The 12,467-nt window shown below is 40.5% G+C and overlaps 1 protein-coding gene across 9 annotated transcripts in view; it reads right to left on the bottom strand.

Moving 5' to 3' along the window:
- MAP4 (microtubule associated protein 4) overlaps positions 1–11,584 on the bottom strand; it is a 100,418-nt gene extending 88,834 nt beyond the window's left edge. For 7 of the 9 annotated variants that reach the window (XM_018066774.1, XM_018066776.1, XM_018066777.1 and 4 more), the window contains exon 1: positions 5,119–5,360. In XM_018066774.1, coding sequence (XP_017922263.1) covers positions 5,119–5,341 — 223 coding nt within the window. In that variant the 5' untranslated portion in view covers positions 5,342–5,360. Of the gene's footprint in view, positions 1–5,118; positions 5,361–11,515 lie in introns of those variants that run through there. The other 2 variants (XM_018066778.1, XM_018066775.1) reach the window with 2 other exon arrangements.

Below are 12,467 nucleotides of genomic sequence, written 5' to 3'. Positions count from 1 at the left end.
AAATGCATTTTGAACAAAGAAACTATAAAGAAAGCTGAGTGCCGAAGAATTGATGCTTTTAAACTGTGGTGTTGGAGAAGTCTCTTGAGAGTTGCTTGGACAGCAAGGAGATCCAACCAGTCCATCCTGAAGGAAATCAGTCCTGAATATTCACTGGAAGGACTGATGCTGAAGCTGAACTCCAATCCTCTGGCCACCTAATGCGAAGAACTGACTCATTTGAAAAGACCCTGATGCTGGGAAAGACTGAAGGTGGGAGGAGAAGGGGACAACACAGGATGAGATGGTTGGATGGCATCATCGACTCAAAGGACATGAGTCTGAGTAAACTCCAGGAGTTGGTGATGGACAGGAAGGCCTGGAGTGTTGCAGTCCATGGGGTCACAGAGTCGGACCCGACTGAGCAACTGAACTGAAATAAGGAAGCTCTTTTCCTTTCTTTATTGATGTCTCCAAATAACCACCTCTCCTCTTCCTCCAATTTATCCTAAGTTAAGCCTTCTATAAACAAGGTAGTATGGGGGGGAAAATTGACCAAAATTACGCTAATGGCTGTGCTGTACTTAGTCACTCAGTCATGTCCGACTCTGAGACCCCATGAGCTGTAGCCCACCAGACTTCTCTGTCCATGGGATTCTCCAAACAAGAATAGTAGAGTGAGCTGCCCATGCCCCCTTACAGGGGATCTTCCCACCCCAGGGATCAAACCCAGGTCTCCCGCATTGCAGGAATTCTTTATCATCTGAGCCACCAGGGAAACTCTGCTAAAGGCTAAGTGAAGGCTAGCATGAGAGTAAGGGGTCCTTGGGATCCACAGACACAAAAGGACTTCAAATCCACTCCCAGGTTACAAAGACTGGCGGCGGGGAGGGGGACACCAGGGTGCTGCCCTCTGTGGTGCAGACTAGAAAAATCTACCACTAAAGCAAAGACAAGAAGCCCTGTTCCCTAGGACCCTTCTCCCCTACGGAAACAAAAGCTTTCAGCTGCTGGCGGAGAAGTATCAAACGCTGTCAACCCCAGGGCCAGGTGAAGGCCTGAGGAAGGAGTAATGAGAAAAATCCTAAGGTAAAGAAGCCAGAAAGTCTGAGCCCAGGATCCCATACCAATACTTAGAAAACCCTATCCATGTAAGAGGGATAATATTACTGAGAAAAACACTCAACCATGAGATACATGCACACAGGACTGAGCCTAAACCAAAACCAAAAAACAAAGATAAACAAAACTCCTGCCCCTCCCAGGCTACCCCGCCCTCTTCTGACAAGGGAGGGGAGAGAGGGCCTCTGGAGGCACAGGTGCACAGCAGAGGCCAGAAGCTGCGAGTGGAACAAGGACTGACAACAAGCCTTTCAGCCCTTCAGCCCCTACTCTAAGAACCAGGAATAGAAGCATTTAAAACCAGTAGTGCAATGAAGACCATCACAGTAACAACAAAGCCCAACCCTAGTTCAGCCCTAGCCTCAACACTTTGAACTGACTACCTAGTAAAACAAGAGATATGCCATTGTTGGGCTGTAACCTACAGGTCTATAAGGTCTTGCCCAGTTCCAAGACTGAAGAAAGAGCCCACAGTCAGCAACAGAGACATCACCAGTATAATGGATGGGGGATCTCACACAGCTGAAGCAAGGTCCTGGAGTGACACCTCGCATGTGCAGTGGAAGGCAGGCTTAGGACACGGGGGTAATCTTTGCTCCCAGGTGGCAAGGGTGATTATCAGTTATACAGGACTTGATGTCAGGAGGGCTCATTAGGCACCAGGAAAACCAGTGGAGGCGCACAGCCCTCATGGCCCCTTTGATAAAAAACAATCACCAGCTAGGAAAGAACAAGTGTGTAGGAAGGTCAGTCATGTGAGTAGGGCATAGGTGAAGCAGGCACTGGTCGGACAGGTGATGTACATACAGAGAGCAAGAGAACAGCCATCTTGAGTAGCCTAACCATACACTCATTTCCAGGCATAAATCCTTTTTTAATCTCAGTCTCTGTTTTACATGTGAGGTCTAGAAGTCACTCAGAAATTAACACACACATAAAAAGTGCCAGGAAAAAAACAGTGAAGAGACAAAATAATCAGACTGAGGAATGACCCAGATATTTAAATTACTGGACAGATGTTTAAAAATTATGATTAATGTGTTAAAGTCTACAGTGAAAAAGGTAGAAATATGCATTAACAGGTAATTTCAGCAGAGAGATGGAAGCTCTAAAGGTCACATAGAAATGCTGTAAGTTAAAAACAGTAAAGGTATTAAAGATAAAGAATGTCACTGAGGGTTTATTATTAGACTCAATGTAGCCAGCAAAAGAACATCAGGGAACTTGAATACAGGTCAAAAGAAAATACCCAAAATGAAACATAAAGAGGAAAAAAAGAGGGAGGGGAAAAAAACCAAAGCATCCAAGATCCCTGGGACAATATTCAACAATTTAACAAAAAGTAACTGGAATCCAAGAAGGAGAAGAGAAAAATAAAGAAGCAAAGCAGAGAACAAGCTCAGCGAGTGCCAGGAAGGCAAAATATCAGCTAGGGCTTCCCTGGTGGTCCAGCGGCTAAAACTTCGAGGTTCCAATGCTCTTGGGTCTGATCCCTGGTCTCACATGCCACAACCAGGAGTTCGCAGGCCACAACTGAAAGATCCTGCATGCCACAACTAAGACCTGGTGCAGACAAAGAAATACCTTTTTTAAAAAGCATTTATTAAAGGTATTTATCATCTAAACACAACATATTCAAGCTGCTAAAAACCCGAGATCAAGATAAAACCTTGAAGGCAGCCAGAGGACAGGAATAAAAGGAATAACTATCGAAACTGTAACAGACTTCTTATCGGAAACTGCAAGTAGGAAGACTAATTTTCCTTTAAGTTACTGAAAGACAAGAATAACACAGAATACAACATCTAGCAAAAAATAACCTTCCAAAACTTAAGGTTTGTTTTTCAAATTAAAAAAGGTGAGATAATTTACTGTTACATAGATTTGTGTGTTTCTGTATTCTCCAGACAATACTGGAGTTAAAACAGTATCATAAAAATAGTCAATTAATCCAAAAGCAGACAGAAAAAGAAAATCAGACGAAAGAACAGATGGAAGAAACAGAAAACTAACAACAAACTGACAGATTAAATCCAACCATATCAACAATCACATCAAGTATTTCAATAAATAGTCTAAACACATCAACTAAAAGATAAGAGTTCTTCAGGTTAGATTAAGAGAGCAAGAACCATCTATATTCTAAGAAACCCATTATTAATAAATAGTAAAAAAGAAACCTGTTGAAAGTGAAAGGAAGAAGTTAAACATACCAAGCAAACACTGCCTAAGAAAACTAGAGTAGTTACATTAATGCAAGATGAAAATTAAAATGCAGAAAGAAGAAAATTACCAGGAATAAAGAGAGACGGTAAGAGGTCAATTCATCAAGGAGACATAACAATGTGAGTGTATATGCACATGATGACAGGTCTCCACGCAGCAAAAGCTGGCAGAACGGAAGGGAGAAGCAGGTCCACAGAATTACATCAGAACTCCAGTATCTTTCTCAAGTCATGAGAACAAGCAGACATAAAGTAGGCAAGGACAGGAAAAACCTGAATAACACTATCAACCAACTGGACTTAACTGACAGTAAAAAAAAAAATCCCTAAATACTGAGAAATGAACATACTTCTAAATAACTGACAGATTGAAGAGGAATTCATAAGGCAAAATAGAAAACATTTGAACTGAATGAAAATAAAAAAACATATCAAAATCTATGGGACACATCTACAACTTGGATTAGAGAGAAATACGTAACATTAAAAGCCTATTTTATGGTGTTGCCAGAAGTGGGGAGTGGGTGGGAAATGGGTAAAAGGAGTCCAAACAGTAAAACTTCTATTAAAATAAATAAACCCCAAGGAGACAATGTACAGCATAGTTTTTATAGTTAATAATAACACTGTACTATATTTCAAAGTTGCTGAGAGAACAGACCTTAGCAATTCTCATCACATGGGGAAGAGAAGATATAACTATATATATGTGGCAATGGATGTTAACTAGACTTATGGTGATCATTTCACAATACATACAAATACTGACACATTATGTTGCATACCTGAAAATAAAAAAACCAAACCTATGAAGCCAAAAGCTAGATCTTTAAAAAAAAAAAAAAAACTAATAAACTAGTATCTGGACTCCTCAAGTGAAAAGAGGAAACAAATTTTCATAATGAAAGAGAGGACATGACAAGAGATCCTCGACATTAGAAGAATATGTAATATTATAATTTCATCTCCATTAGTTCAATGACTTAGAGGAAATAGACCAATCTCTTGAAAGATACAAACCACCAAACCTCACTTGAGAAGGGAAAACATGTACAGTTCTCTATCTCTTAAAGGAACTGAATTCTTAGTCAAAAAGTTGACAAAGAAAACTCCAGGTCCAGATGGCTTCACTGAAAAAATCTGTCAAACATTAAAGAAAAAAATCAATTCAACACAAACTGTTCTAGAAAACAGAATTAGGAGGGAACAATTCCCGACTCATTTTATGATGTCAGCATGACCTCAATTTTAAAACCAGACAAAGGCCTCACAAAAAAACAGACCAATATCCCACATGCACATAAATACAAAATTCCTCAATCCAATGTTAGCAAATTTGATCCAGCAATATAAAAAGGTAGCAAATCTCTTTTAAAGGATTTAATCCATTTTTTAATCCTGACCTAGGATTACTCGCAAAGACAGGTGGCATCTGACTCCAATCCAAATTAAGTCTTGGTATAAAGTATCTAACTTTACAAAGCTACTTTCAAAGAAAGGCATAGCAGGCAGTTTAATTTAGGAAATTAATAAGCAGATTATATAGTAGTTGAGACATTACAGAAGAAACTTTAGGGTTAAGAGGTTAAGAGTAATCTACAGCCTGAAGAATACATATTCAACTAAAAGGTAATGAACCTACCTCCTTGGTTTCTAAGAAAGGTAGATAAAGAGAAAGTGCTTATACTTAAAAACTCAAGTTTAGTCTCCTCGAAAGTCTGTGAGATTTGACCCAAAGTGTAGTCCCTAGCCTACTTTCTGAACCTGTGTCCAGGTTAATTTAATTACTTACCTTCAACCTGGCGAGTGTCTGAGCATGGTTTCTTCTTTGACTCCGAACTCCCGGTTTTTTCATCAACATCCAGGAGCGGAATATAGTCTGTTTTTCCAACAGTTTCTCCCACAACATCATCAAAGGCCTCTGCCTCCAGCGTGGCAATAAAGTCCCGTTTTATCTCTTCCTCAATTTCTGGAGATGGCTCTGTTAATGCATCTGCAAGACTGAGGTCAGCCATTCTGCACCACTGCAACTGCCTGGTTAATGGGGAAAAAGGGTTTCATGTGATGAGCAGTGCCAAAGAGAAAAACATTCCTAGAAACTCTTGTCATTGTTTTAAACAAAACATGGAATTACAATGCAAAATTTTCAAGCTAAAAGAGACTCTCCCATTTTATAGAATGGAAAACCAAAGCTCAGTAACAGACTGTCTTACCCAAAGTAAATTCGTTTCCTCATATCCTGGGAGGTAAACAGAGCACGTGTCACTCTGTCCTTTTCAACAATAATGAAAGTGAAGGGCAAAGAAGACCCCTATATTTATCCAGGTTTGTTAGCCACAAGAATTCAAATCAGGTCTTTTGATTTCAAGTCTTCAAAACCCTTTTAACTATTCCATTTATCTTAATTTCCAAATCATGTGCAGAGTAATTCTTAAAATGAAAGTGAAAGTGGCTCAGTCATGTCCGACTCTTTGCGACCCCATGGAATATACAGTCCATGGAATTCTCCAGGCCAGAATACTGGGGTAGCCGCTCCCATCTCCAGGGGGTCTTCCTAACCCAGGGATCGAAACCAGGTCTCCTGCATTGTAGGCAGATTCTTTACCAACTGAGCCACCAGGGTAAAAATACACACAAAATGAGGTCAGATTAGGTTACATTCCCATTTTATTTTAAAGAAAGGTTAAGTACTATCAGGCAAGTGAAATCACTTTTCCTTACCAGAGACTAGGAATCTGGGCCTTATCTTGTAAGGGTAAATACTGCTTCATGAATCACTTGTAAAGGACTTGGTCAACCAAGCTACACTTAGCCCTGCTGGCATGAAAAATGCAGGCACGTTCCTTGAATTAGCTCGAGAAGGCGGTCTCTGTGGTCATGTACGTTACTACCTTTACAGAACACCAACCAGGCTTTCAATTTTTAAACATAACCTAAAACTAAAAAGCACATAGGAGGGTTTCCCTGGTGGCTCAGTAGTGAAGAATCTGCCTGCCAGTGCAGGAGACATGGGTTCAATGCCTGATCTGGGAAGACCCCACAGGCTGTGAAGCAACTAGGCCTGTGGGCCACAACTGTTGATAGAGCCCAGGAGCTGCAGCTGCTGAGCCCACCCAGCCTGGAGCCCGTGTTCCGCAACAAGAGAAGCAACCACAATGAGGAGCCCCTTCTCCTGCTTGCTGCAACTAGAGAAAAATACTTGCAGCAACAAAGACTCAGCACAGCCATAAATAAATAGATAAATAAAAGCATTTTTTTAAGTTAAACAAAAATCTTATATACATAAATGTACACAAATACACTGGTTTAAAAAAAAAAAAAAGTATATGGGAAGTCCCTGGCAGTCCAGTGCGTAGGACTCTCACTTTCACTGCCAGGGGTGGGTTAAATCCCTGGTCGGGGAACCAAGATTCTACAGGCCGCACAGCACAGCCACACAAAAAAAATAATTTTGTAAAGGCCTGATGAATGTCAAAGGGTTCCATAAAAAGGAACCGCTTTTCCCTTTTCTATTTATGGTAACTATTATTACAGTTAGCCTTTGAAAGCTGTTATGAGCAAAAAACAATAAAGGATGTCTATAATTAAACAGTTTCATAGTCAAAGAGACCTTGTAAGAACACCTGTACCACCTTTAAAAATATACAGTAAGAGCCCAACAGATCTACTTTTCTATAATACTTCATGCAATCTACTCCAACTTTCCCTAATTTAGGATACTGGTGAAAACACAAACAAAACCAGGAAAACCTTTTAAACCTCATTTATCCGAGTGCAGATTCTCAGAGGGCAGCTTTTTATTCACTGTAATCTTACTCTCCTGCCTGCCTTGCAACCTCCAAAACCATTTTCTTGGCTGATATGGGGTTTACAGAATATGAACAGCAGCTTACATTCTGCTTAAGAGGGTAAAATTGATAGAAAATCTGACAGCTGGAAAGTGGGAGGGTCGTGCAGCCAACCACCCAGCATCTGCCTTTCAACACAGTTTAGCTATTCTTTTCATGTCATCACATATAAATAGAAGTGTGATTTAAACACACACACAACATACTTACGGAACATGACTCTGTAAAGGCAATATTAGCCAGTAGAAGTGAAAATACTGGCTTTTAGCCCAAAAGGCCCAGTTTTTAATAAGGAGAAAATGATTCAATTATAATTATTCTACTCTAAAACATGGTTTTTCCAGTGGTCATGTATGGATGCGAGAGTTGGACTATGAAGAAAGCTGAGCGCTGAAGAATTGGTGCTTTTGAACTGTGGTGTTGGAGAAGACTCTTGAGAGTCCCTTGGTCTGCAAGGAGATCCAACCAGTCCATTCTGAAGGAGATCAACCCTGGGATTTCTCATGAAGGAATGATGCTAAAGCTGAGGCTCCAGTACTTTGGCCACCTCATGCGAAGAGTTGATTCATTGGAAAAGACACTGATGCTGGGAGGGATTGGGGGCAGGAGGAGAAGGGGACGACCGAGGTTGAGATGGCTGGATGGCATCACAGACTCGATGGACATGACTCTGAGTGAACTCCGGGAGACGGTGATGGACAGGGAGGCCTGGCATGCTGCAGTTCGTGGGGTTGCAAAGAGTCGGACACGACTGAGCGACTGAACTGAACTGAACTGAAAACATGTATAATAAATTCCTTAGGTGCTCTACAAATCTGTTAAGCTAGTTCTGCAGGTGCTCCAAAATTGATCTTAATAAGCTCATGAATGAATGTCATTCAACACATACAGAAACGGTTAAGGTCACTTAATAATATTTATTCACACAGTGTCCTTCTCTAATCTGGATACTCAAGAAAATCCAAAGACATAGTCTTGGGAATGAGAAGTATCTACATTTAAAAAAATTATCTCACATTGACTATTTATGCTGTTCTTCTTCTATCTGTATAGATAACAGAGAAACTTATCTGAGTTTGGACTTTTTAAATTGAAGTATAGTAGATTTACAATGTTTCAGGTGTACAGCAAAGTGATTCAGTTATATATATATATATATATATATATATATTCTTTTTCAGATTATTTTCCTTTATAGGTTATTGTAAAATACTGATTATAGTTGCTTATACTGTTAACTTTGAATGGCTTTGCTGACAGGAGATTGTTAAAAAAGCTGTTTTTTTTTTCTTATGGAAATGTGAAGACATTTCCGTGCTTCACTAGTTCAGTCTGATTCTCAGTTTGGCTTTGAGTGGGTCACCTTCCAGGGTTGAGTTCCCTAGGCTGTAAAATGAGAATGGTATGTGAAACAATTCCTGAGGTTGACTGTTCGATAAACTACTTAAAATTCAGTTTCATCACTTGGACCCTCCCTGTGACTATTATTTTATACATCAAGTACTCTCAATTATAACTAGGTTCAGGTTTATTTAAAAAGGCAAAGGCCTTTTGGCAAAGAGAAAGACTAAAAACCAACTCCCCAGTGCACAGAGCCCTGATTGAGCAAATCCCACTGCAGCTTAAAAAACTCCACCCAGTTCTGGCTAACATCAAAGGAGATACGACACCACACTGCCAGAAAATAAGCCCCATATTATTTAACCAAGCACGAGAGCACACCGTTTTCAAACACAGCACTCCGGACATCTGATCTTCATTCTGATTACATGCCTGACGTGAAATTATCTAGTGAGGATTTTGAAAATACCTAGGTAAACCAAAGCAAGAGGAAATGACAGGACATGATGATGAAGCACAGAAGACAATTTTTGTCTCTTGACTAGCCTTACTATTAATAGCTATGTGCTCATAAAGAGTAAATAAGAATATATGATGAAGTCACAAGCACCTTCTCTTCTGTATGGTTTACTTCAGATCACAAACTCTGGATTTAATCACTGGACTAAATATTTTCTAGGTCTATACAGATTGAATAGTGTTCATATATAATTTAAATGCACAGAAGTATGGGTAACTTTTCAAGCTCCCAGAGATTTAGGTCAGTCTTACCTATAGTCACTCAGTTAAGATCTGTGCACTTTCTGTCTCGTTGTCTGCTGAGAAATTAGCATTCTAGTTAGCAAATGGCCTCTTGTTGCCTCTGTCCTCCTTTACTTTTCTCCCCATCCCAGCCCCCGACCAAAGGTGCTAAACTCTGAAACTAAACTGGAGGAAGAAAATTCATGAAAAAGAACAGAAGCCTAATTCCCACCAACATACTCAGACACTTCGCATAACCACTGCACTTTCATTTCATTTGGTCACATTAGCCAAACTTCTACTAAGATTAACTTGCACAGCTAGCATTCTCTTTTTAGAAGTACAGAACCCTATTTCACAATTTAAAGGGACATAAGGGGACATACACCCCTTGAAGGGCCATCATTCCGCTTTGTGTGTATTTAGTGATAAAGTTTGCTTTCCTCACCCCTGAGATAAATTCCATTGAAAGTGTCTGAGTTTCTGGTTTTAGGGTAAAAAGGAAGAAATATAATGTAGCAACATGGAATACTTCAGGGAATAAAGCAGATTGGATAAGGTAACCAAGTAGGGACAAGGTATATGGGCCCAGAGGCCCTAGGAGGTAAAAGGAAGAGAGGAACGCCAAAAGCAAGCTCAGTCAGTTTTAGAAAAAAGGAAGATGCTTTCTTCTCAGTAATTTGGATTAATTTAGAACCAAAATTAATCATCACTTATAATACTGTTTATCTAAGGGAAATGCATTGAGTTTCAAATAACCAATTTAATAAGAAACATTTAATAATAATTCTTCCAGGTAGGAGACTGTTCATAATACTCACTTAAATTGTCTCCATGATTGATATTCTGTCCTGTTTAGTAGGGGGTGGGAGTGGAGGGGTGAGTTGTAGACAAGACATGGAACTGTAAAGATATGTGGGCTAATATTTTCTTCTTCCCTTTATTTTTTTGCCTGACAGAGAATTTTGAAGCCAGCACTAAGCTGCCATCCCAGGAGTGCTGCGGCCAAAATGCAGGGCGTGTTCCTCAGGCTTGGAAGAAACCCAGCATCCCAGAAAGTCCCAGGGATCACGTATAATCTGACAAGGTCAAAGGTATAGTCTGCATCGTTAGGATTTCATATTCAACATGAGACTTTTTTGGTCTGCCTAGCAAGCTTTCTGGAGAAGGCAATGGCACCCCACTCCAGCACTCTTGCCTGGAAAATCCCATGGACAGAGGAGCCTGGTAGGCTGCAGTCCATGGGGTCACTAAGAGTCAGATACGACTGAGTGACTTCACTTTCACTTTTCACTTTCATGCATTGGAGAAGACAATGGCAACCCACTCCAGTGTTCTTGCCTGGAGAATCCCAGGGACTGGGGAGCCTGGTGGGCTGCCGTCTATGGGGTCACAGAGTCGGACACGACTGAAGCAACTTAGCAGCAGCAAGCCTTCAGTTACTAAATGGGGACTTGATTCCTCAGATTTGTTTTAATGAATTTCTTTCAGAGGTCTATCACACATCAAGCTGAACCTCGTCTGGTGGCTGTGCTCTGTTTTTACTTTATTTAACTTGAAAACCCTGATTTATACTTTCAATCAAAACAGTATTTCTTTTGAAGTAAAACCAAATCTCTATGGACATGGGTTTGGGCAGACTCCAGGAGACAGGAGAGGACACGGAAGCTTGGCGGGCTGCAGTCCATGGGGTCACAAACAGTCGGACATGACTGAGTGCCTGAACAACAATGACAAAAGAGCTCTTTACACAGCTTGCAGGCACGTATCAGCCCTGAGGCTGAAGCCAATTTCTCCTGCTCCTCCCCAGAACCAGGCTGGAAATGGCAACAGACAGCTCAGCAACATCTTAACTGTCCTGAGCAATAAACTCCAACCCCCCCTGTAGAATATATTAATTTTCCACCCCCAGGTGCCTCCCTACGCACTAAAGACAACAGCTGTACTATGACGAACTGATGGAATTTCCAGGCTTGGCGAGGTTCTGTTTATCACCACCATTTGTCCTGTTCATCATAGGATTAGCAACAGGAGAGCGTCCTTGATTACTAGAATAGCTGAGGGCATCACCCAGTGAGATTCCTGTATGAAAGAACACACTGATTCACGTTACTTCCATGCAGTCCCCACAGCAAAGAATTCCTTTTTGCACTGCTATTTTAGGGAGCCTTGTCCTGTAAATACAAAAACACTGCACACACATGCTCACATAACTAAGACCTTGCAGCATGAGGCTGAAAGCCTCGCTTGCTTACTTACAGGAGCTATCCAGGCAGCTTATATTCCATCCTGACTGAATGCATTCTGGGTCTCTAAACAAAGCACCTGCCACATTTCTATCCAAGTAAATTTAAATCTATTTCCCCAAGAAGAATCTACACTAGATACCTCCCACTGTTAGCCATGTGATACAGACAGCATGATGTCTGCTGAAGACTAGTTACGTGCGCCAAAACAAGAGACGGCAATGACACAGCACTTAACATTCCTGTTGTAACCATCCTCAAGAGCAAACGTTTCTCTCGGTGTTTTTAAAAGAAGGGTGAACCTTAAGATGATTCCCAATACCTAATGCCCCCAAAGTTTGAAAAAGGGAAAGCATTTTTTAAACCTTTACTATTCGTCCCAATTAATGTAACCTCAGTCTAGCAGGCACAAAAACCTCCAGAGTTTGCTTATACTTATCCAAAAATTATCTCTAAACATTTAAGATCTCTAAAGGCTTAAAAAAAAAAAAAAAACTAGTTGAAAAAAAAATAGTTCACATAACCTAGGATTCAAGTTCCTCACTTTAACAGATGACAAAGAATCAGAGAAACAAATCCCTTGTAAATGAAACTGGGGTTGAGGATCAGGCTAAGAGCCGATCCGGAGAACACCAGACAGACGCAGCGTGTGACAAAACTGGCAAAATCTTGAAGTTTTACAGTGATATCACTACACTTCAAAATTTATTTTTTTGCTCTACCTTTCCTTCTTAAAGGATGAAGGCAGTTGGGAAAAGACCTGAATATCAGGAAAATATCCTGGTTGACTGAAGAGGACTCCAACACGTATTTAAAAATAAAAACAAACTTTTTAGCATAATACCAAGGCCACACAATCTGAGAGGACCCAGTTCTACCACCTACTACAACCATCAGCAGTTTTCCACTTGGGTCTCTATAATACATTTCAGTCACAAAAGACCGGCTTGCCATTTTACAAGCAG

The sequence above is a fragment of the Capra hircus genome, chromosome 22 (genome assembly GCF_001704415.2).
Source record: "Capra hircus breed San Clemente chromosome 22, ASM170441v1, whole genome shotgun sequence".
NCBI classification, from domain to species: Eukaryota; Metazoa; Chordata; class Mammalia; order Artiodactyla; family Bovidae; genus Capra; species Capra hircus.
The sequence above is the reverse complement of the archived record's forward strand: the minus strand, read 5'-3'. Positions and strand labels throughout refer to the sequence as shown.